We start from the raw sequence: 25,881 nt of genomic DNA, 5'->3' as shown, positions 1-25,881 counted from the left end.
TAATGGTATTGGAACAAATTAGAACTGCTTTCATCCCCTTTATTGATGTTTCCTTCAAATTCTTAATCTCGAGTATGAGCTTTTCAAAACCTCCTTAAAACATGAAGACAATAAAGATAAAAACATCTTTGGAATGACAGACTTTCAGGAAATAATCATGGTTCAAAAAAAAAGTAAGGAAATGAAAAAAAAATGGAGAAGACCAGCCAAACCATCATGTGTTCATACAAAATTCAGTTCAAAGAATGTCCCCTATATGAAGTAATTATATATAAACTGAGGCAAGTTGGGGGAGTTGTTTGTCATATCAGGATACACATACAAAAATATATATAAATATACAATGACTTCGTATGAAATTCTTCAATCTCCAACTCTTGAGGAAGGTGCAAACAATTTGACGTTGATTGAACTCGACAACAGGCCAATGAGCGGGGCCAGTGCGGACGTGCGGTGTCAAACGCGACCTTCGTATCCCCGCGTGAGCCACACAAAAAAATGGCTTGCCCCGGAGGAGATGATCACGCGGCGGAGACGTGGCGGACGAGAATTTGGCCCGCTGCTTCCAGGCTTTCGATTTTCCTCCTCTCCTGCCTGACCTCCGGCCCTCTTCACTGGCTGGCGAGACTGCATCATCTCTGCTAGATGTGCGTGAGCTGGTGGTCTGTGTGTGTGTGTGTGTGTGAGTGTGTGTATGAGATAGCTCGAATGCACCACCTGAGTGTAACTCCATCTCCTGTCTCCTACTGGATGCAGCGCCATGGTTACAAAAGTCCTCTGTTCAGGTCTTTAGAGAGGATCTCTCTCTCTTTCTGTCCACTTTCATTTCTTTCCCCCATTTTTCCCCAGATATCCACCATCAATCATCAGAGTTCTTTCTCATGTTATCAGTGAGCATTTCTCTGGACGTGTCCAGTGGTGGTCAGCGGGGAAAATCCTTGAGGGAAATAGAGACGAGATGCACGGCAACCTCTCGGCGCTTGCCCCCACGGAGGAGTGGTGCTCAGACGCAAGTGTCGTCCTGTCGCGCTCTCCTGATGGCGGTGCGGAAGAGCTGTAACCACTGCTTCTTGTCATGCTCGTCTGTGGTGTGTAGTGTGAAGGACTGTGAGAGGCTGGGGTTGGTTGACCGCACCTTGAAGCCACATTTCACTGCAGAACACAAACACATAAAAAAGCAGGAAATACTAAATTTAGTTCATGGCGTCTCTCTTCTTCCATTTTTTTTTCTTTTTCAGCAAATAACAAAGTAACTTTTACACAAAATGTGTCTTACCAGCACTACTGCATGTACATATTACCCTAACAGTATCAGACTTATGCATACATGTATGTAAATGGGCGAAATGAACAGGAGTGCATGAAACAAAGAATCACTCTGATTTAAGTCAAAGATAGCTGGTTTTAAAGTACAAGAAGGTGAAAATGAAAGAGGGAGCAGAGTGAAGAGGTCACAGAGGGGGTCAGACATTCAGATGGTGAGACCTCAAACCAGACATTCCTGCAAGTTTGGTAACTCTAAATATCTTCATTATGTTTCTCTAGCTCTCTCTCTCTCTCTCTTCAACCCTCAGGACATTGGTCTCCCCGGTACTCCCCCACGTGGGTTTGGTAGCAAAACATTTGAGAATTCCCCCCATCTAAGGTTACAGATGACCAACGCATGGGTGACAAGCAGCTGAGGTGCTAGAGGCAATGGGTGGGCCGTTTTTAGGCTTTCTACTGAGGGGAGTGGGGAGGAGTTCGTATAAGCAGGTCAAATGGTGAAACAGGAAAAATTTCTTTGAACTATCAGTGTATGCACATTTCATTTCAGTAAATATCTCATTGTCTTTGTGACAAGGGAGCCACAAGACGTTGCCCATTTTTTTTGTTACTTTTTCCACTCAGAATAAGTGCTTTCATATTACTTTTCTATGACGAAGATACACACATTGATTGATATCTGACTGAACTTTTCTCATTTCTACTCTTAAGACTACAGCTTGTCTAAACCAAGGCAAAATATGCAGATTTCACTTCAAAAATATATCTTTCTTTTTTTTTCCCCATAATATCGAAGTACTGAAAACCCATATGTACATATCACTGTCTTTAAGGTGACAGAAATATGGCAAAGATTATCTATCTAAATAAAGAAGTTGCTTTTCAGACCATGTCTATCCTACCTACAGAGTCCTATCTATTTTCGTTTTGGTACAATGCAAATAAATTTATCATTGACTAGGCATTGACAACCTTGCAATATGTATCCACAATAATATCATGTGGGTGAGAAGAGTAAACAGAATTAACCTCAAGGGGGAGTTAGCCAAGGACCTGAGTGTGGTTTCCAAAAAGAAAGAAAGAAAGAAAATTACAAAAAGGAGTCATGAAAGCCAAATCAATCCTGTCTTCATGGGCTTTTGGGGTCAATCTAATTAGGATGGGCTGGGTTTTGGGAGGCTCATGAGAGCGAGAGTGAGGAGGAGGGATAAGGGACAAGGGGAAGCAGTCCTGGTGCAACTGGCGGGCATGGCGCGACTTTCTACTAGGAATGGAACGAAAAAAGTTGCCCAAATTAATGCCACAACAGGAAATCGTTGATGACAAGCTCAAGTGTTTTTCTTTTTTTTTTGCCCCTCTTTTTTTTTTTTTTTTCTCTGGGGGTAGGGGGTGGGGATAGGGTAGAGCAGTTGCGTGTTGGTGATAGCTTGAGCCCTAACTGGGAGAAACCAAACCAGCGCCTTGGCCCCAGGGCAGGGGTAAAGCAAGAGCCCTCCTTTAAGAGTGGGTGAGGCCCCTGGATCTGATTCCTTGACGTAATCCGTAAGGGATGACGCGGTACAGCAACAATATCTATCAACTGGGTGTGTGGTGGTAATCAAATATAGCTTGAGGCAACAAGTTGACTGACTGCAATCATATCCGACTTATAAGGTGTAATGACTATGCAATACAGCCAAATTTTTTAATCTTGGGGACAATATTTCACTGAGAATATTCGCATTTGCCTAGACTTTTATGTTTTCTGAGCTTTGAAAAGTGGCAAAACATTTTTTTGAATCCCCGAAAACCTAACAAATATTCTGAAACACTACTGTAGTTTTGCCAAGGTGTACAATTGTCAGTGAGTTGAAAACAAGGACCAGAAGCTCCAAACATCCCCCGAACAAGGAGGAAAACAGCATACTCCACATTCCTACCAAACAAACCAGTGAGTTGCTATTTCCCTCTAAACACCGTGCAGGCATGGTCTCGATTGAGGCAGGCATGGTCTCAATTGAGGCAGAAACGAAGGAAAGGACAAAGAGAAGTCTTCCCAGGGTTTGGGTGTCAACTGCATAAGTCACCGCATTTTTTTTTATTTTTATTTTTTTACTAGATAGCAGCAGCCCACTCTTCATTCCACACATTCATGCTCCCGTCAATCATCCACTGCACATGAACAAAACTCTCTGGAAGTGCAGAGCAAAGTCGAGGAAACGCTCCTAGGGCTGGTCCGGCCTAGGGGAATCCCCCCTGGACCCCACCGTGACAATGGTTTTGAAGTAAAGGTGCATTCCCCAAATAGCAAGCCACGTCACAGGAGATTTGTAAGGTTCAGCACAGTTTTGTGGGCAGAAAAATCTTTTATAACTCATCTCCCTCTCCTTTAAATCCTAGTGAGGAGTCTCAGAATACAATGTAGAAATACATTGCATGTCTTTCACGGAAGCTTAAATATAGTCAATATGTATCAGACAAAACATTTAAGCACTGGCAGACTTTAACACTCAATTCAATTCAAAATGATTTTATTTCCATATAAATTAAGACACTGGCAGACATCAAAACACCATCATTTCTCTAATTCCTTAAAATATTGCATGTTTTGCTTTTAAAATCATATTTTTGCTCAGATATCTCTTCACTGTAACACCGAGGCACATTACAATTGTTAAGAGCCCAAACTGTGCTGCACCTTTAAAACAGATCCATGTAATCCACAAAGCTTGCAAAAAAAAAAAAAAAAAAAAAATGGGAGCAATGGAAAGTCTGCTCACCTGATGGCCCGTGCGAGAGCGCCCCCCTGAAGGACCCCGACCTCTTGATCTCTCCGTCTGGAATGTCGTCGAGTGCCATCGTCCTGACGGGAATCGGCTGCCGGTACACCTGGTAGCACTCTCGGTTGTTTCTCGTCGTCAGCCGCGTGACCACGAGGATGTCCTCGAAGAGGAAAACGTGGTACTTCTGTAGCGAAACCAAACGAGAGAGCAAAAAACACTTGAGGGCATGTATTCAGGCACATGACTGCGCATTACAGAACTTACAAACTTTTCAGCGCACTACTGAAAGACAGTTCCTACAATGTATTTGAGAAGTCTTGTTCATTGAAACTGTTCCTATGATGTATTTCAGAAGTCTGGTTCATCACATCCATCACAAATGGACATAGCTGAGATTAGGAGGAAATTGCTGTCTACACAAAAACTTGACTTACCGTTCCTTTGCTGTTCTTCAACACACCACCACAGAGGAGAACCTTCTGGAAGGCAATGAGGGGGTTCTTTTGCCTGTCATCAAGGTACTCAAACAGGTTGATGTAGTGTTTGCATTTCGTTTCCCCCGTCCTCCTGTCGACCTCGCTGAGTATGTCTTCGCAAGCCTTGATCTGTTTCAACAAATCGCCCACACGCACAAAGACAAAGATAGAATAATAATCATTAGCGACAGAAGTAGATGATGTCTCTGCAAGAAAGACTTAACACTGTTCAACAATTAAACACAATAATTGCAGTCTGGCATAATTTTCATAATGGCAAGCAACATAGAACGGTATCTAGTTATAAACAACTTCAGGTGGTTTGTTGGATTGGATTCATTTTTAAAATAACTCATAGAGCCTTGGTTCTCCATGAAGAAGGTGGTTTGAACTTACCGCATCAGCAATCAGGATCTTGTCCACGTGATCGGATGGGGTCAGCCGGAGAATGTTCTTGAGGAGGAGGGGGTACTTGACCAGGCGGCTGCGGGGAACGTCCAGGAAGTTCCAGAGGTCAAGCTTTCGGCTGAACGGCGACTCGATGCACCTTTCGAGGAAGTCGTTTACCTGGGATGGACGAAGAATGGAGGATTATAGAAGAGATATAGACAGGAAGAACTTATCACATGTGTACAGCTATACCTACATGAGAGAATAAGGCAGAGAGAGAGTGAGAGAGTGAGAAATCATGCAGCATCTCTCTACTAAATATTGAATAGGGCAATAGGGGATTAGCATTTCCTGAGCAGACTAAGCGAATTATAGATGAGTTATTAATAACGCATATCAGCGGGTCTGCCCTAGAGAGGGCATGTCACGTGCTGTCACTTATGATTTGCAATGAGACTTTGTTTGATCTTCACGAGTCTTCTGAGGCAGATGACAGTACTGATCTGTCATGATATTTAATACGTCGTCTTCACTCCTATCTTTTGAGTTTTTTTTTTTTTTTTTAAGCTGAGCATACATGGGGTTGGGGGGGGGGGAAGGCGGAGAATCAGAAGAGAAATCTTACCTTTGAGTCTTGCTTCTTTGCATCCAGCAAGGGCTTGGCTGCCAGCTGGTTTGTGCAGTAGTTGACGTACACATCAGTCAATGTGGGAAGCTGTACATGAAGGAGAAACAAGAGTGTAACATCAGTGGCTTCCTTGTTATGTCACAAGCTCACTGAAGACTGCAGCCAAATGCAAGTGTACACAACTGTCTCACGTCCGTGCCAAATCTACCTCTGACCAGACACATTTTGAGGGCACTGACTGCTCCGTGTGTACGTGAAGGCAAACTACAAATAGGGCAGGTTTCTTTCCTAGGATAAGAGGGCACCAACAGGGCGATGGCATTGTTATTTTTCAGACTGTCAAGCGCATGACCATGGGGATAGATATCAGATACGCTGCTTACAATGCTGTACGGTGCCATTAAATTCAGGGTGAAGGTTGCACCGAACACGGCCAATCAGTTTTGCTTTAAATACAGGTCATTAAGATAAATAATGCTGAACTTTCCAGTAAGGAGGGGGGGGGGGGGGGAATGCAAAGTGCTATATAATAACCACACTCTTGTAGAGACCAAAGGATAGATAGAAAAGGAAACTTACCCATTTCAACAGCACCTTGCCAACTTCTTCTGTCATTCCATTCTTTCCTCTTTGTTTACCCAGTTGAATTATGAGTTCTACATTGGAGACACAAGCGAAAGTAGAAAAGAAATGAAAAAATACATGAAATACACAACAGTAAGAGCTGCTTGGTGGGGGTGCAAAGATAACACACTGATTACATTTCCCCCCCCCCCTTCATGCTGGAATACGCACTACAAGCACGCAGAGATTAACTGTTAGTCTAAACAACGAAACATGAAACGTGAGCGTGTTTCGGCGAATTCTACCCTCAGAATATCAGCCTGTGTAAACCAATCACCCACACAAGGCAGAACTGCCAGGCAAAACGAGTCACTCTGAACTGCTTCATGAAATCAACACTCCCCAGTTCTTGAAAGTCGTTAAGAGCTGCTCCCATGATCATAATGTGGGTGATGGGTAGGCAGGGAAAGCTATCATCACTGAAAGCCTTTGGGAGTGCAAACAACTCAATACGAATGGACAAAAAACAGAAGAGACACCTTTCCAAGACAGTCCTACGATTTTTGACAGTTGCAGGAAAATACAAGAATATATATAATTTCTTGCTATCAACCTTGACATGAAACCTAATGGTAGAGTAAGAGAATTTTAATCTACAGTGCTACCATTGAAGAGGGGTTTCTTACCAATTGGACATTCAAACTGCAGCACTGTTTCAAGTCAAGATGCTTGCTATCTTAAAGACTGTCAGCTTCAAATTCATAACATGAATAGTTTGCTAACATCTGAGGAATTAAAATTTTAAACAAAATTTATTCATATTGTGAGAGGAAAAAAGTATTAAACAAGTAACTCCTTGTTTGAAAAAAAAAAGGACAGGACACAACAATGAAATTCTATTATCATTGCCGACAATGCCATTCTATTATTATTGCTCAACAATGAGATTCTATTATCATTGCCCATAAAGTGGAGGTGGCAATGATTGACACAGTATAATATGCATGACAGAAAAGTCCCACAGGCAGTTACCTATCATATTGTAAGTGGGGATTTATGAGCAAGACACGAGGCCCAGATATCCTCAAAAAATAAAAGGGTATCCACCCAGGCATGAAGTTTTAGCTCAAAATCAATCACACCACGCACAACAAACAAACATCTTGTATAGAGGAATGCACGAGTGCCTCTGAGTGTCAAGAAGATTTCCCACGTCGGTGAAAGAGAGCGGCCACTGTGCATTCACACTGATGACAATCACTTCCTCCCAGGCTCTCGTCTGCCAGGTGCTAAATCTGAGCTGGAAACCGCCTCGGAAAATCATCGCCGTCAATGTCAATCCCCGCTCCTGTCTGGTCTCACATGAAAACATTTCCGACTTTGACTGTCAGCTATTCTGAAATTATGGCTCACCGCAAAAAAAAAAAACGACCGGACTTCCTTCCCATCGAGATCCAGTAACAGAGAGGGAAGCGAGAGGTGCGCTTGTGCGTGACAAGGCTGCACTGCGGATTGACGTAAATACCCATTGTGTACTCATTAGGCGGTTACTTTTATCACACAAACAACATTACCATACCTATTTGTTTTCCCCACTCGTAGGCCGAGAGATATTTCGGTATGTACTTGAGGTTCTCTGCTACACCGCACACCAGTTGCAAACGCCTAACGACAACACCTTCTCATGAGCAAAGGCTGACTTTGACACTGACCTACAACCGTGTGGACATGCCCATGTAAACATTTCAAGCATTGTTTACATTGTCTCCGAGACTACACATATAAACAAACAAACAAACAAACATACAGAGGCATATCTAAATACTGTGTCATTGTCAAGTCCTGGTGAGAATATCCACCACAGGAATCTCAGTGCTCTTCTTTTCAGACAGTCTCAGTACACCTTCCGTAAACACAGCAATTAACACCTTTGATTTATGAACATTCCAAGCATACACATCATCCAAAACAAAACAAAAACCCCTCGGCAAATATGGGTCAAATGGCATTGTAATTAGGGGAGAGTTGGACGGAAGAGGCAGCAAGGAAATTAAGCCTACCTTCGTGGAGTGGTCTCAGATCGTCAAGGGAACCGAAGATGATGTTGAGCTCTTCCTCGGTCAGCATCCGGAGGGAGCGCATCGAGTCGCGGTACGCTTTCATCACCAGCTTCAGATCCTCTACGAGGTCCACCTCCCCTTGGTACAGCTCATATATGGCCTACAATCAGGCAAATAGCAGAAAATGTTGCATTTATGCATATCAGACATTTCAGAAAAACTCAGCAATGATCACAGGCAAGAGCTAATTGCATACTAGAATTTTACAACTTGCTGGTAAATTAATGGCAAACCATTTTTCTTTTTCATTCCTAACTGTTTTCATTCTCTACATTTTAGAAAATCTTTAATACCCAATTAATCTGTAGATAGCATGATTTAAAATCAAAATAAACTTTGCAGCTGAACAATACAAATTTTTAGGCAGTACTGTGGCTTCTTAACCCCACTTTCCACTTAAAGGGAAATCTGCTCTTTGTGGATTGTATAGGATAGAAGGGCAAATTGTAGATATATGGGTGAAGACAATCTGTGTACCTCTTGCCGTTTGATTTCAATCTTGGTAAGAGCTCCGTTGATGCTGCCTTGGACCGTCTCAGACCACAGCTTGCTGTCTCTTCGCTTGGTCGGGGTGGCCTGGGGCTTACAGTAAGGCTTGATTGTCATGCAGCCGGCCTGGCCACTCTTGATGCTCATAGAACGCTGCAAGACACACATCCAAATACAAATATATGTCACAATGCAATCAAACCACTCCTCAATTTCATTCTAACTTTGCCCCATTCCTGACCAAAAAAAAAAAGAAGAAAAAAAAAAAAGGAGACAACACATAAACAAAGAAACAAAATCAATCAATTTTTTTTTTTTTTTTTTAACAGTTAATACACAATTCTACAAAGTGCTGGACATAAAGAACATCTTTTTTTTTTTTTTGGAAAGACATCATGAAGAGTTCAATCTACATGAATTTCCGTAACTTTCCCGCTTTTGTCCAATATGAAGGAATGTAAAATTGACACAAAGAAAATCCTGTCTTGTGGCTGTCATGCACAATAGAGACAAAAAAAGCAAGAATAAAAGAACAACTGAGGCAAAGTCTGAAAACTGAGTGTCAGTGACCCCAAACCGAACAAATGTCTTTCCTGCTTTCCCTGATTTCTGCTTTCCTCAATCAGCACTCCTCCCCCCCCCCCCCCCATGCAGCGAGTGTTTATGCTTCCTCAAGACTGTGAGCCAACAAATCTGACCTTTTTGAAACCAACAGATACTGACAAAGGGATCTGGTCTTCCCATATCCTCCTTTTTCCCCCTCATAAATATTTGAGCATGGAAAACAAAGAGAACAGCACTTGTATCCCATTACGTCAGGGATCAAACGCTAAGATGTCAACAGTCCTATTCATCCACAGTGCTTCAGAGCAAGACTTTTCCCTGGAAAGCAGCAGTGGAAGTGTGCTCTGATCACAAAAGAGGAAGCCAAGATAATCTGCTTTCACCTTGTTCAAACACTATTTATCCAGACATCAACAGTACCAGACAACAGCATCTCGCTGCTTTCAAACAACACATCAAAGAAGAGTGAACTACTGCTGAGTAATTGTGCTGGTAAACACTTTCAGGATCCAGATGAACAAAAGAACAGCGTGTGAGAGCAGTACATCAACAATAAACAAGTCATTATTAACCTACTCATGTTGCCTCTGAAATGAAAAGTCAGCATTCAAGCATTAGAGTATTAATTGGAAGAAGGTAAGCTTATATGTGTATAAAATATAATCAAAAGTCAGTGCAATATTCAATCAAAGAATGCTCCATCAATGCAACAAGCACTAAATGTCGAGGACACTAAAAGTTACTTTGTCAGGACATCATCCAGGTCCTACATCTATCAGGTGCAAGTGTCTTCCAAAGTCCGACTGCGCTTTCCGGTAGATTATAAAAGGTGAACATTAAATTGCAGATACATATTTGAAGTAGTAAATGATGAGATCGGCTCACAAAATAAAGCCAAAGCAAAACATCATATACAGCACAAATCTGTGGAATCACAATGGCAAGATCATCCCTGTAAAGATAAAGCATTTTCTCTGATATCAACTCTACCTTCACAAGAGTGAGCAAAAAACAAGCAGAAAAGAGAAGAAGAAAAAAAAAAGTGGTGATAGGATGAAAGGCAGGCACAACATACCTCAGGATAAAAGTAAAGGGGAGCCATCATGGATGTAACTGCTTCGGCAGAATGCAATCGTACAGTTGAGAGTGGTAAAAATCCAGTATTATGTATTCTCAGGCTCAAGGGTAAGTTTCCCAAGATTTTCCTCACAGGTAAGTCATTCCTTGTGGCACTCATCTACAAATTATGCACACACAGCCAATGGCAATGATACAGTATCACAGAAACACTTGTCAAGAGGGGCTCTGCGCCAATCCCTCATTCCACTAGCGAGCCAATCGTGCTTATGTCTTCATTCTCTGTGAGCTGCTATCATTTATTCCCTCAATAGATCAACCTGACGGACAACTTCTCAGAAAGCAGCACGCAGTTAGTAGGTGGAGATAGAGAGAGCGAGAGAGCGAGAGAGAAATGGGGGGGGGGGGGGGGGGTGGTACCAGACATATCAACACTGCCATCTGCTACTGCATGTATAGTGCAGAGAGTTGAGCGCACAGGATTGCATACACCATGGAGCCATGCATACACGTTATCAAGCGTCAACATTCACGTTGACATGTCAATCACAGGCTTCTCCATAAAGCTACCCATTAGAAGGAATGTAGACCACACCCCCATGGGCTCCTATTGGCTAAATGTGGTGTGGACTATTCCCATTCTGCAGTAGGTGTGCAAGAAGTGCAGTTTTCAGCACTGGCAATGAAACAAAGCTTGAACACATGGTGGAAATTCCTGTCTCATTTTTGATAGATGAGATTTGATTTTTGATAACTATTGCCTTATCATACTTTCCACTGTTATACAAAAAGTTGTAAAAAGACATATATTTGTGAAAGTATCTCATGGCATTAAAACAAAACAAAAAGTGACACACACACCTAAAATGGCAGAATGAGTACTATTACTAACTATGGTAATCAAATAGGATTTGATACTTGAGGGGCATTAATTCAAAGTTGACTTAAAATATCATCACTTAGATCTCAAACCAACTAAAATATTTACCAGTAGATGAAAAGTAATCTGGCATATGAGGGGGTAGGCCTAGAGATTTTGTCATCCTTAATATCATTTGTAATCCACCAGTAGATCCCATTTGGTGACTCTATCTAGATAATGCTAGGGTGACTTCACATGCATGCAAAAAAAAGAAGAAAGAAATAAAAAGACATACAAAGTTTGTAATTACCACAAAAACAACAACTCAACTGTTCATTTCTTGCAGTGTAATACATCACTTTGGTAATGATAGTTGCCACTTGTGCAACTTGAAGGATTGGTTGTAACTTGGATGTGGAACTGGGTCCAAGTGTCTGTCTGCATAGTATATGCCAGGTCATTATTTTAAATGTAAAGCTGGAAGGACATACATGTACATATACGGTGTACATACATATGTGTAAGAAAATTTCTCATGATGGCTTTGTTGGTGTCGTTGTTGTTGTTTTTTTGTTTGTGTATGATAGCATACTGTAATAAGATTTGCCATGTGATGTAACACAACAGTTACTATGAATATCCCTGTACAGGGATATTTTGACATGACCCATCGACGGAATTCCAACTGCAAGTTTACACTGCACTATAACTGCAATAACTACCACAAGTTGAAATGATCTACCAACTATCAATACAAAGTGCTATTTGCCCCAAAGCACTAGAGTCAGTGCTTCTAATGTGTACACACCTGCCAGCAATTCATTGGGAAAACTCCAAGAAGTTTACAAGAAGTTACAGTGGAAGAAGGGCTTGATACTCCACACAAAGAAACGAAAGTATGAGGTCAGATGTACAACTCTGTACTACCAAACTAGAACAACAACAACAAGAACAACAAAAGAACAAGAACAAGAACAAGAATAAGGAAAAGAACAAAAACAAAAACAAAAACAAGAACAAGAACAAGAACAAGAACAACAACAACAACAACAACAACAAGAACAAGAACAACAACAACAACAACAAACTATCATCACAGGGGACCAGGAAAGTATTCATTTTAAACAAAATTTTGGATCTAAAACCATATTTCTATGGTTTAAAGCTATATCATTTTCTCTCTCACTCAGTTTCACTATTCATTGCTAGTATTTGACGAGGGAAAAATAAGAACTTTTCTTTCATTTGACCCGCAGTTTGGTATTATGTTAATATCATTATCATTCTAGTATGGCTGCAGAAACGTGAAAAGCCACCAAACTAATAATGTATTTGGATAACTGATCTTATTTCTAAACTGAAACATTTTTGAAGATATATAAAAAAAAAACTGTTTGTCTCGAAAGGAGTATTTTTAAACATTTTTTCTCTGATTTTACGTTGATTTCACGAATTCTACCAGTTCCATCTAGATCTTATCTCCAATGAAGGTGAAGTAATTTCTGTAAGAAATAGTTTGAGATTAGAATGTTACAAAGATAGTTTAATTTTGGATAACATGGGGTTTCAGGTTTACAGGATTTTTGCTTGTTTGTTCGTTTCTTTGTTTGTTTTTTTGGAGATACTGAGAAACCCCTTCTAAAACCTCCTAAGAAATATGAAAAAGCATACAATGCTAAGAGGAATTCAAAGTTTATTCCATGAAAATTGGTTTGAAAATGGCTGAGATATCCAAAAACAAAGAGGTTATGCAACGTGTAATAAAAGCTGGGACCCACCTTTTATTAGGAAAACTGTGTTTTACTTTGTTTTTTGCTATCTCAGCCATTTCAAAACTGATTTTCATTTGAATAAACTTTGAAATCTTGTTAGAATTGTAAGCTCTTAGATATTTCATAAGTGCTTTTTAATTATTTTGCCAAAAAAAAAAAGAGGAAGATAAAATAAGATCTGAATCCCCATCTCAACCAAAATTATACTTCACTATCCCTTTAAATGTCACTGAGAAATGTTATCTGATGACATCATTACCAAGCACCAATATCTGAATAATGAAGAATACTCATTTGGTACTTTTTTGCTAGATTATTCCCTGGAATCAACCCACCTACTTTCCATGGTTGCCATGGGATTAAACTGTCTGTCAAACAAAATAACATCTGGTAAAATTAAACTCAGATGAATTGGATATCATTCCTGGTAATCAATCATATTTACAAGAAATTCACACTATCCCAAGGTTCGGGAACAAAAAAAAGAAAAAAAAAAAAAAAGAAGAAGAAGAAAAAAAAGGAGGCATAAACCATCAAGTCTGGCATGAGTGGAAATAATAAATATACCGCTTTTAACAGAACACTGTTCTGTGTGTATTTCCCAAGTCTTCCTCAGGGACATTCTACCAACTGTTACTGCGCATATATTGCACATGCCTGTTTTGCTACATAAACACAACATGGCAGAAAAACACAATCAAACACCATCACAAACCAGGCAAAATGACTGAGGAAACGCCTATGGTTTCACTGAAAGCGCTTTCAACCTTGGTGCAACCATCGGGCATGCCAAAAAGGAATGGCATGTGGTGTGTATGTTCCTAGTTTGCCCCCTGTGATGATGTTGACTAAATTGCTACCCACAGGAAATGCTTGGAGAGGATTGCTATGGTAAACATAAACACGACCAAGAGAACTACTCTCAGTTTCAAGGGAAGTGGGAGACATAATCCACATTGCAGAAGGAAGAAGAAATGATTCGCACATTAACGTGAATGCTGTCGAACAAGAAGCAGGCAGTCGTACAAGCCAACGCCAACATGTGACGTCAAAATAACTTCCCATTTAACTACTAACTCATTTGGCTGATGCGCCTTCCTGGCTATTATAAATGTCATATACACAAGTTACATCATTTCTAACGTTCGTGCTTAATGTCAGCGCTGCCTTGGCAGAATCACCGGCCACATTCTTCCAGGATAAAAATAAACTTGCTGAATAAAATGCATTAACACACAGCATAAACACATACGACAGCTGCCATTGGCAGAACGCATGAAATTAAGTGATACTGGCCACTCATAAATGTTGCAGATCAGAGTACTTCACAACTGGATAATTTTACGTCCTGCATGGAAGGACAAAAATCTTGAAATTGTGCGTAATTATGTATTTGTTGCAAAGTGTACATGAAGAATGCGTCTTCAGGGTCCATTGCCTACATAGGGCCTGGGAAGCTATAGACTGCCCACGGACACTGTAAATAGATGCTCTCTGGTGCCACATTAGGCTGCATTTATATAATTCGAGAGAGAGAATCACGTTTCAAAACATGTTTGGAATGGCATTTGCGAAAGTGGTTCGAAAGGCGATTCTCATGGTGCCGCGTTTATCTAACCATCATCGAATCGTGATTCGAGTGTTGTCACTGCGCAGCTACTTTTTTTTGCGCAGTTCGACCCGGGAAGCAGAGGTCAACTGCGGCCCATTTCGTAACCTCCGGGTTGCATACTGCATGAAAGTTGACCTTGGCAGCTTGGAGATATAAACGTGTTTCAAAATGGCAGTGTGCTGATCTACTTCTGTCTATCTGTTCATCTCAGAATGGCAATCATAGTCTCAAACGCATTTCAAAACACTCTTTGAATGTCATTTCAAATCGCCATTTCTAAACGCGTTTGAAAACACGGTTGCATTTATCTATCTCCCGAAAATGCCTTAGACGTGTTTAGGATCGTGATTCTGCCTCAGAAAATTTTTAGATAACGCACCCTTCGCCATCCTTTTTTGATATTACCATTCGACTTTGGTGAATGAGCTGTAATCTAAGGACACAATCTTTAGCAAATTTGTGATATATTTGTGGACACATTTGGACTCACTGGCAAATTTCTCATTTTCAGCCATGTCCTAAATTTTCAGTACTTTGCTTGGAATCCTGAGCAAAATTCTAATTATGTTGCAATGACAACCTGCTACCCCTCCTGGACCATCTTGCACATAGTTCAAATTTGGGAACGCCCCACATACACTCAGGAGAAGCAACAACCATTCTGATCATTTTTCATTTAACAAAATTTGTACAAAATGAAAAGAATGACAAAATATCTAGAAATGATTTCCATGTGCGAGGGGGGAAAATGTAAAAATTGATAGTTCACACACAATATGACTTACAACCCTCTTCATCAAACAAATAAAGCAACAATAAAGCGAAAAAGGAGTGGCTGTAATGATGAACTATTCACTTTTGTCTCTCCTTTATTGTCTGCCCTTGAAATTTTGTGATTGTCTCACTTGGAGTGCACCATAGCGTGTCATGTGATATAATGAACGAATATAATATAACAAAGGTCACACCATGCTTGGTGCACCAATCTATGCCTTTTGTTTTTCATATTCATGAAATGTCAGCTGCGAATGACTTGACAATGTTTCTGCATGAGAGCCTCAAGACACATCAGAGCTGTCACGAGAGCATTCAGACTGCCAACCCCCAGTCTGTGATTTACAATCAGAGAGGAGTGGAGACCCCAATTACCGTACAGCTGTACATGCACGAGTCTCATATCTTGCACAGTTTTGAGAGGGGTGGGCGGGGGAGGGGAAGCTTCACACATTGCACTTAGATGCATGCTTCCGATTGAGCATTTCTTGATTCTGAGCGCATGATATTTGAAGAGATTTATCGCAAAACGAGCTAACTCCATTCTTGTTAAAGTTGAGATATTTGCGATCAAATCTGCTTAAAAAAAAGAAGAAAATAATTAGAAAATACAGAATATTTTCAATCATAACTTCTAGAATATTCCTTGTTATGAGGTATTACTGGAAAGGTTTAATTTTGCTCTATCTGATGATGGACTTCCTTTGAAATGTGTAAAAATGGCGCTCAGCTCATTTTGCAATAAAACTCTTCATTTGCAGCTAAAACTTTTTGACCAATACATTCTTGGTTGAGTTTCTACTGTAAAATGAGGAATGTTCGCGTGCATTTTCATTTCGCGAATTTTGCAAGCGGCAAGATTCGCGAAATAAAAATGCACGCGAAAGTTCTTGTCTACACTATATGCATTGAATGCCACTGGCAATTCGCGAAAATTTAATGCCACAAAGAAGGTCGTCGGCTCCAATTCGCATGCCGCGAATATATCATGTTTTACAGTATTCCTTTCTGTCATGGCATGTAGTGTACAAGCACCTGCGTTAAAGCCTGCAGAGAGTTTTGTGTTTGATTGACAGGTCATGTGACACAAGACTGTGATGCTGTCATTTAACAGTCGGTGAGGAGACTCATATCATGTCTGAATACTACATGTATGTGGACATCTTCAGAATCACGTTCCAGAAACATTTATACAATAATTGTATTACTATACAAGTTTATATGTTCTTTGCAAATGTGGAATCCATCCCAATTTCAAGCCCATGCAATAATAAGAGTGGCGTGGTGAGTCAACACATGATGCCAATCTCCTTGTAGATCATATACCAGAACTGGGGCAGGCTTCTTGTCTTGTTTTGTTTTGTTTTTTCCCATATATATTTACTTAACCAATCATTTTCTTCCCTTTCAAGTAGAAGCTTTATCTTTATTATCTTTTTATTTTTTTTTTTTTGTACAATGACTCCATCTCAACAATTTGGATTGGAATCACTGACTGTAAACGTCAATATTTTGCATGGTTAATTTTCGCACTGAGTGGCTTAGAAACATATTCGCTGATTCCTGAATTCGCGCTGTGCAATTGTCAACCGACCGATTCAAAATGTGCAGAAAAATTGTGAAGATATTTTCGCGAGTTTTAGAATTTGTGCAAACCAGAAGCAGTGCAAAATACTGCGAAAATTAATGTTTCGCAAAAATTTATGTATTTACAGTATCTGCACTTTTAATGAAGCTGGGTGCAGTGGAAGAAACTGACACCTCAATGGAAAACACACACAAGGTTAGCTATGAATGAAACATTTATCATGGTAGCAGCAAACACTCAGCAACAGAAACTGAACAACTTTGAGTAACTACCATGGCAACAGCAAAGAAACTTTCACACAGACATCAAAACTGCCAAAGATGGTAGTTGGTTTCATTGTGGTTAAATCATTCTGTTTGCACACATTCATCACGTTGTTTATGCATAGGGGGCAGAAGAATTGCTAAGGAAATGAAAACAAATATTGACATTGATGCCTTCAATGTGGCTTTTTCATGGCCCTCCACCATCCCCCCCCCCCAGTTCCTATATGCTTCCTTGTAAAAAGCAAGTGTATACACCCATTTTCAATTTCTTGCATCATATACATCACATTCACACACAGGAATTAGTGTATTATTACCTCCGCCATGGAGGTTATGTTTTTGCTGTCATTGGTTTGTTTATCTGTGTGCAAAATAACTCAAAACAGTTGTCAATGGATTTGGATGAAACTTACAGGGAAACTTGATAATGACACAAGGAACAGATTATTGAATTTTGGTAGTGATCTGGAAATGTTTATGATTTTTGAAGGATTTCTTAATTTTTTGGCAAATGGGGTCAATGAACTTGGGAGTTAAAGCTGTGTGTACTTGAGGTTTGGATATGCGCACTGAAGTGCATGCTCTGCTCAAGGTGCGCGCAGCATGCAAGAAGCTGATCAAATATGATGAGGTATAAAAAACACTTCTTTTCCATAATTTGGGCAATAATATTATTGCATATCAGCATGTGTATATGGGTGGAAATGAGCTGCTTGGTGGAGGTATGCGCTCTCTGAATGCTTTTCTATTTCATATTATTATTATTATTATTATTATTATTATTATTTGCCACCATTCACACACAGGAAAAAATTTAAATCACCCAGCTGCAAATGAAGCAGTTTGAATCTCCAAACTGTGCATGCCTACACAATGACGAGAGCTTGATCCTGGGCAGCAAGTGTGCAAACCTAGTGTGGCATGTTGCATTATGAAATCAAAGAGATTGATGGTTTCTTGGCATTGCCATACACACACACACACTGTACACGGAAAGTTATCACAAAAATTTCAGAAAAAACAAAATCAGCCAGACCAATTTTCACATCGCAATAATGTACAATGTATTGGAAATACAAATCAATTGTCTTGAAAAAGAATAAATCAATTTCCATACATAAAAATCAACCATTTTTTGTATTGCCTTAATTTCAGGTGTGAGAAATACTCTACACTATCAATCATCACCAGTATGAAAACCAGAACCTCTACATACAAACATAAGGAATTGACTGTACACTCAGCAAACCATGACTTTGTCATTGTGTTATTTGTTTTGAACTTTTCTAATCTGTTTTCACAGAATTGTACACCCTGGCATTTGAACATCACATTGAGACTGAATCCACACAAGAAATGTCCATTCAATGGGAAAGACTAAATCTGGTAGATTTTTCCAATCACGTTATCATTGGTTAAAAGTCAAGGAGACGCAGTTTTTATTGGGGTCAGCAGAGTTTTGCAACAGCAGACAAAAAAAAACTAGAAATGTCGCTACAGCGACTGGTTATACCCCCGCCAAACAACATTTCATAAGCTTTGGTCAAAACAACATTTCATAAGCTTTGGTCAAAAAACTGAGGAAGTAGTTAAATCCGCAAGATCTTTCCTTGATCTTCTGCCATTAATATGCCGTTACCATGGCAACGTACTTTCGGGTACTGTCGAAAAATGCGTCTTGCACATCTACAACCAAAGGCACACATCTGTACCAAGTTTCATGGAAATTGGGCAAAAACTGAGGAAGTAGTTTGCAACACAAAATTTTTCATCATTTTGGCTCATAATATGTGAGCTGTTACCATGGCAACATACTTTTTGTCACTGTCAAGAAATGTGTCATGCTGACCTATATCCTAAGACAAACATTCAATATGAATTCCATGAGAATTGGAAGAACACTGATGAAGCAGTTTTGCCATGAAGCATTTTGCCCTATATTTTACCAATAACATGCCGTTACCATGGCAACGCACTTTTTGCCACTGCGGAAATATGTGTCTTGCACATTAACATATTCAGATGAACATCTGTACCTAATTTCATAAAAATTGATCAAAAACTGTGGGAGGAGTTCGCGACGCAAGATTTGTACCCATTTTTGCCCATAATATGCCGTTACCATGGCAACATACTTTTGGGTACTGTCAAAAAATACGTCTTGCACATCTACAACCCAAGGCACACATCTGTGCCAAGTTTTATGGGAATCGGTTGAAAACTGAGGAAGTAGTTCGCAACGCAAGATTTGCAACGGACCGACCGCCCGACCGCCCGACCGTCCGCTGATTCCTATATACCCCCTTCAAACTTCGTTTGGCGGGGGTATAAAAAAAGAAGACTGTGTAAAGATCATTCCTGTTGTTCCTTGGGTAATCATGCAAAGGTTCGTGAACTCGCTCGTTTATCTGTCATATCCAATCAGTAAATATCTAAAAAAAATGTACCGACATTCTCTAGATATTTTCGGATAGGAAGGACATTGTCTTTCACAACGGCACTATTTACCGAGGCAGATACCATGAAGGTGGCTAGTCAGAAACCAGGGGATTTATTCTCACGATAAATATTTACCTACCTCCAGACATACACTTTGGTATACTTCCAAATCTACTTCTCTCCCCAACTAGCACCCCACCCCTTTCTCGACCACCATTCCCTAATTTTCTTTCTGAATCTGAATAGAAGGAATACAAAAGGCTCTGGAGATGAGTCATATGATCACAATGCATTTCATTCATTCAGTTGCGAAGAAAAAGAAATAATGGAACAACAATAACAGATCTTTACCAGGCATTTTGAACATTTCTCCAGGGTACTGTGTGGATGCAGAATGCATTTTATGACTCATTTGTGAAGTATATGCCATAATGACGCAATCTCTCTCTCTCCCCATCTTTATGTATGTAATACATGTATGTGTCTGCCTGTCTATCTATCTATCTATCTATCTATCTGTATCTATCTATCAATCTGTCTATCAATCTATCTGTATCTATCAATCTGTCTATCAGTCTATCTATCTATCTATCTATCTATCTATCTATCTATCTGTCTATCTATCTATCTATCTATCTACCTATATATCTATTTATCTATCTATCTGTATCTATCAATCTATCTGTATCTATCAATCTGTCTATCAGTCTATCTATCAGTCTATCTATCTGTCTATCTATCTATCTATCTATCTACCTATATACTGTAAAACGAGGAATTTTCGCGTGCATTTTAATTTCGCGAATTTCGCGAGCGCCAAGATTCGCGAAATTAAAATGCACGCGAAAGTCCTTGTTTACACTATACGCATTGAACGCCAGTGGCATTTCGCGAAAATTTCATGCCACGAAAAAGGCTGTCGGCTCCAATTCGCGAAAAATTCATGCCGCGAATATATCATGTTTTACAGTATCTATTTATCTATCTACTTTTATACATATATATCTAAAAGTGTATCTAACTATGCCAGAGGTGTGTGATTTTAAAGGCACACCATACCAGAATTTATGCACAACAAATGCCTAAGTGTCTTATAGTTATACATTTATACACGGTGCATTTAGTCCAAAATCAGAGAGGTGGAAAGTGTTTCCCCTCCCTGCTAAAATGCTGCATGACTGCATTGAATCATAAACAACTATATTTCACATATTAAACATGAATATTCAACCAATGTGGATTGATACAGCCATGGTCCTAGGGGAATTCCAGATCTGCAGTAAAATAAACAAAAAAAATCTGTATGTGCACATATTTGGCATACCAAATACAAAGCATTTAAAGTTCAAGAATCAATTCCTGTGGTTGGAACAGAAAAGCAAACAACCCACTCAATTTGAGTCCCTGTGAGCTAAAAGTGATGATTGCATTTCCATGGCAATGTTAACATAAAGATATCATGTAACCATTTTAGAGGTTGAACTCATTTTGCCGAACTTCTTGAGAGCACCATTTGACGCCAATTTATTAGCCAGATCGACCCGCTGCAGCACTCAGTGGAACATCGCTCTTTTCTGGGAAGCATTAGGGGCTGATTACTGGGCAAATGTCATGTAAACTCCATGCAACCAGAGTCGTCTGACGTCCATGCACCGGGAGGGACTGTCCCCATGACACTATTGTCAATTATCAACTCACAGGGAATTCGGGTACTCTACAGCAAACTGGTCGGCGGATCCATCACATCCTGGTATACATGCCTGCAGGCCACACTCTCCCAGCAGGTGTAATCTACTGAAATACTCCTGCAGGAGGTGTGCTGGTAGGTGATGGCTGGCCCGCAGTTACACGTGTCAACGGCAGAAGGGCCTATCATGCTGCCCCTGCCCTTTTGACTCTCAACCGATGACGACAATTTTCTTTACACAGAAATGTGGATGGTCCCATGCGTCCTGATACACATGTCTCTCTATATGTGCCATGCATGTGCCAGTGCATGAATGTGTGTATGTATGTGTGGGGTATGTGCATGTGTGTTCAATGCACAAAAAGTTGGGTAAGCCATGGTACGTCGAGCGTGGGGCACTTATTAATGGGCGATTGAGGATGACCCCATAAAATATCTAACCAAAAACAAAACAAAACAAAACACATAATACATGTACCAATGACAACAAGTGTCACTGAGTTTTAGCTGTTTGCATCAAATTAACCCATTGGGGATGAGCTGATTTTGCTTTAGGACATAAATTTCCATTTAACACCGGCCCGGGTATACTTGGGACTAGTCTTCAATGGGTTAAGTACACCCAGGTGTTTTGACAAACACTGTACATTGCATTTTGAATAATTACAAACAAAAGTCTGCCCATATTCAATTTTACCTCCACTTATGTGCACAAATTTCTCATAAAATTTAGTAAAAAAGGAAACAAGGAAAGGAAATTCTGGAGTTTGCTTTTCCTTTCTTTATTCCTTTTTTTCTTTTAAGGTAGTGAGGATGTACAACTTGTCACCGCATCTTGTTATGGTGTGCGGAATGTCTCAAACAGGTGCAGGATGCTAAATAAAGTTACCACTTTTAGTAACCCACATACTTGAGCGGGCAGACAAAGTGGAGACGTGCACTTCTTACACCAACAAACTAGAAAACATGAATAAGCCAGTTCAGAGTTTAATAGCTCATATGGGTACAAATGAACTCTCTTTTTTTCTCCGTTGGTAAGGCACTCCACTAGTTTTTTAAAGTGACATACTGCATTTCTGACCTGCCCGACATAACAATTTATGGACTTCATCAATCATCCTTTTGCACTGACCAGAATGGACTGTCAGTAAACATTTGGGAAAGCATCCATTCTATCATTTTGCTTTGAATGCATTCACAATTCTTTTCTATTGATATTGCCAAATATTACTTTTATTGTCTGGTGGAGGTGCTGGCAAGCGCCATTTATAAGGATTACTTGAATAATCATTACATCACAGATGCTTATCTCAGCAAATTTCAAAATCAACATACTGTGTTGGTGCAAATGACCTTTATCTGCTCATGCTCAAAGAAGAACCCCAAACTGGTTTAATGACACTAGTGAGTAGAGACCTGGTAAATTTTCACTAGTTAGTAAAAGCCGACAGTGCAAAAAGAGAGCAGATCATGACAAGTAAAAAACATACAAACACACAAAACAAACCAACCCACAGAGGTGTTTGTGTGCTTTGCAAAGTTGAAACATATAGTTTTAATCAAGGCACAAGAATGTTTGTATTAAACAAGTTATGAAAATGCAGATCATGGTATGATTATTGGGTATGTTTTGCCATGAAGTGTGGCTCTCATGTTAAAAAAAAACAACAAAATCTTAATGTCAGAGATGTAAAAATCATTTCAAGCTTTTTGAAGTCCATAGTATTAAAAAAAGGAAAAAATGACACGCATATCGTCGCTGGGGCGACAAGACCTCGTATCTACAAAATGTTGAATGTTCAGGAGAGCCAAAAAACATGGCGGCCAAAGCACTGTGGCGAATGGGATAGCCTTTCCTTTGACATGCCATGGTGGCTTCATTTTTGGAGTAAGACAGTTGGGATTTGGACAGGACATCACTTAACCCATTATTTGACCATTATTCCAAAAGTCATTTTTACCAAAATGGCAGATACAAGGTCTTGTCACCCCAGCGACGATATGTACACATCTAGTCACTATTATCACACCTAGTCACTATTATGGGACTGCTGTTTTCATTTTAATACAACATAAACTCCTATCTCTCTCTTTCTTCCTTTTTTTTGGGGGGGGGGGGGCAGATATGTCTCAAGGCAACTGAGGCAAAGAAACAAGTTTAGAGTACACACTTTGTTTGGAGATAAACTAACTGTACTTGATGAAGGTGATTAATCATGCACTTTTGCATGCAGTCTTGATCATGTGGAAAGGCAGACTCTTGACAATAATAGAAACCCTGCTATTCAATATGCTGTCACACAGCAAACACGGTATCCTGAGCCTTCAAATTGATTTTCAAGCAAAGTTGTGCTTCTGTCTGACCCTTGTATATGTGCAGACATGTGAAACATCTCCTACCATGACAGTGAGAGAATCTAGCCAAGTTCTGACTGATTATTTATCTATTTTTTAAAATTTCATTTCGTTGCTTGATTAATCTATCAAATGATTACATGTGCAACGGTAACATGCAGTCGTTCATCTTACATGCTATTGTATTGAGTTTACAGTGATCTAGTTCAACTTATCATACATTGTCACGAGAGCATGGTTTTGAAATGATAATGATACTTCCGGCTGTGCGCCTTTGCCTAATCGGCGGACGCGGTGGTACTTGTACGTCCTTCAAACATGCAGGACATTGCACCTGGGGGGGGGGGGGGAGGGTTTCGAAGACCCAAGAGAACATTTTACCAGCACTTGACAACAGCTCAGCTGGGAGAAATCTGGAGGGAAGATTGTGAATTATTCACTCTCTAGCAGACACTTAATGAGCTCTATGCCATAGGGCATAGGTCCCCTGTGAAGGTCAACTCCAGATTTCCATTCCAACACTTTAATATGCGCTCCTGATAAACCAAGCCTTGTCTTCTTGTCTTCCTCATTCCCCTTGTTGGCATTCAGCGGTATGACCCCACAACATAATAAACAGCCACACATGCCATTTTGTTAATTTTTCTTTTCCAACTGGCGGGACACACAACTTATCATAATGTCTCAACAAAAACAAAAACAAAAACAAAAAAAAAAATCATGTGGGATGGATTTTTGCATTGCATGTGAATTGCGATGATAGATGATAACTGCGTGTCCACACGCACACACGATTCGAAGGTTTTTGCACTGTGCTGCAAAACTCAAGTTTATATCGAAAGCGTTAATTTGGAGTGTGTGAACGGCACTATAGTAAATGTAAGAGGATATTGGAAAACAGGGAAAAGGCAGCATGATGCTTACTCCCATTCCAGCAGTTTGTTTACCTTTGCTGCCAGAGGGTAATATGTCAACTACTGGCAGATCCTGTTAGGTCTATTTTTTTCTTCCTCTCTCAAAGGATACAAAAAAAAAAGAGAAATTAGTCATCACTGTCACAGAAAGGCATGTGTTCAGTGATGACTGAAACAAAATAATTATAAAAACAAAACAAAACAAAATCTGTGTGTCCTTTCATTCGCAGAGAAATCATGATCCCGATCTTTAAAGGGGATTGTATAGTTTCGTTTGAGACCTAATTTCAGGTTTCTATTTTTTGGTGAGATAATGAGAAACCTGTTATAAAACATGAAAGAGAATGTAATTCCATGAGGAACTCAATGTTTATTTGATGAATATTGGTTTTGAAATGGCTGAGATATCCAAAACAAAGCGATTCTAATAAGTGTGTGACCCACAATTTATTACCATCGCTTTGTTTTACTTTGTTTTTGGATGTTTCAGTCATTCCAAACCCAATTTTCATCAAATAAACTTTGAAGTCCTCCTAAAATAGTATGCTCTGTACTATTTCATAAGTGTTTTCTTGGTATCTCATAAAAACTTAAAAGCCCAATTCTCATCTCCACCAATACTGTACCATCCCTTTAACAGCCTGCAGCAGTCTTAAGAAATGTGTTACCGACAATGTATGTTGTTGTTCTTGACGTCTGATGAAAGTATATTAAAAAAAATCAATATACCTTGGTATTATCTATATAGCACATTTTACACGTATGCATGTTCAAGTGCTCTTCACAATGGAAATATTTATAAAACCAGTGAAGCTTTCCAAGATTTTTCGAAGACATTAAGGGAATGTTGGTTGTGAAGAGAGTTTGGGTAGCTGATTCCAGTTTGGGAGCAGCAGATTAAAATGTTAAAAAGGTAGCCATGGATGTGGATGATATTAACTCCAAGTCTATAAAAACCTGCTATCACAGGACTGTCTTTGACTCACAACTGACCATATAATTCTTGCGAGATGATGCTCAGTACGAGACTATCGTGGTGCAGATGTCTCTTTGAGTTAGATGTGGATGGTTTCACATCTTGTGCAGATAAATCTGGTCAAAAAGGTCACTCAGCATGTTTGTGAGACTGATCTATGGTAGCCCTGAAGGATATACCCCCCCCCCCCCATTTCACAAACACAATTCCAAGAGCTATATAGATCACAAGCATATACCTTGTGCAAGAGGAGTATATATCGCTGGAAACACCATGTAAGGTCGTGAGGGCACTCATAAA

The 25,881-nt window shown here is 39.8% G+C and overlaps 1 protein-coding gene across 1 annotated transcript in view; it reads right to left on the bottom strand.

Annotated features, from left to right (window-relative positions):
* Positions 1-892: 892 nt before the first annotated feature.
* Positions 893-25,881, bottom strand: part of LOC140243997 (rho guanine nucleotide exchange factor 3-like) — a 123,348-nt gene continuing 98,359 nt past the window's right edge. Inside the window, exons 7-14 of the mRNA XM_072323655.1 lie at positions 8,684-8,848; positions 8,147-8,306; positions 6,102-6,178; positions 5,520-5,609; positions 4,901-5,071; positions 4,463-4,633; positions 4,026-4,212; positions 893-1,152 (exon numbers count right to left, since the gene is read on the bottom strand). Coding sequence (XP_072179756.1) covers positions 1,004-1,152; positions 4,026-4,212; positions 4,463-4,633; positions 4,901-5,071; positions 5,520-5,609; positions 6,102-6,178; positions 8,147-8,306; positions 8,684-8,848 — 1,170 coding nt within the window. The 3' untranslated portion in view covers positions 893-1,003. The remainder of the gene's footprint in view (positions 1,153-4,025; positions 4,213-4,462; positions 4,634-4,900; positions 5,072-5,519; positions 5,610-6,101; positions 6,179-8,146; positions 8,307-8,683; positions 8,849-25,881) is intronic.

The sequence above is a fragment of the Diadema setosum genome, chromosome 2 (genome assembly GCF_964275005.1).
Source record: "Diadema setosum chromosome 2, eeDiaSeto1, whole genome shotgun sequence".
NCBI lineage: Eukaryota > Metazoa > Echinodermata > Echinoidea > Diadematoida > Diadematidae > Diadema > Diadema setosum.
This window is presented reverse-complemented; position numbering and strand designations above follow the sequence as displayed.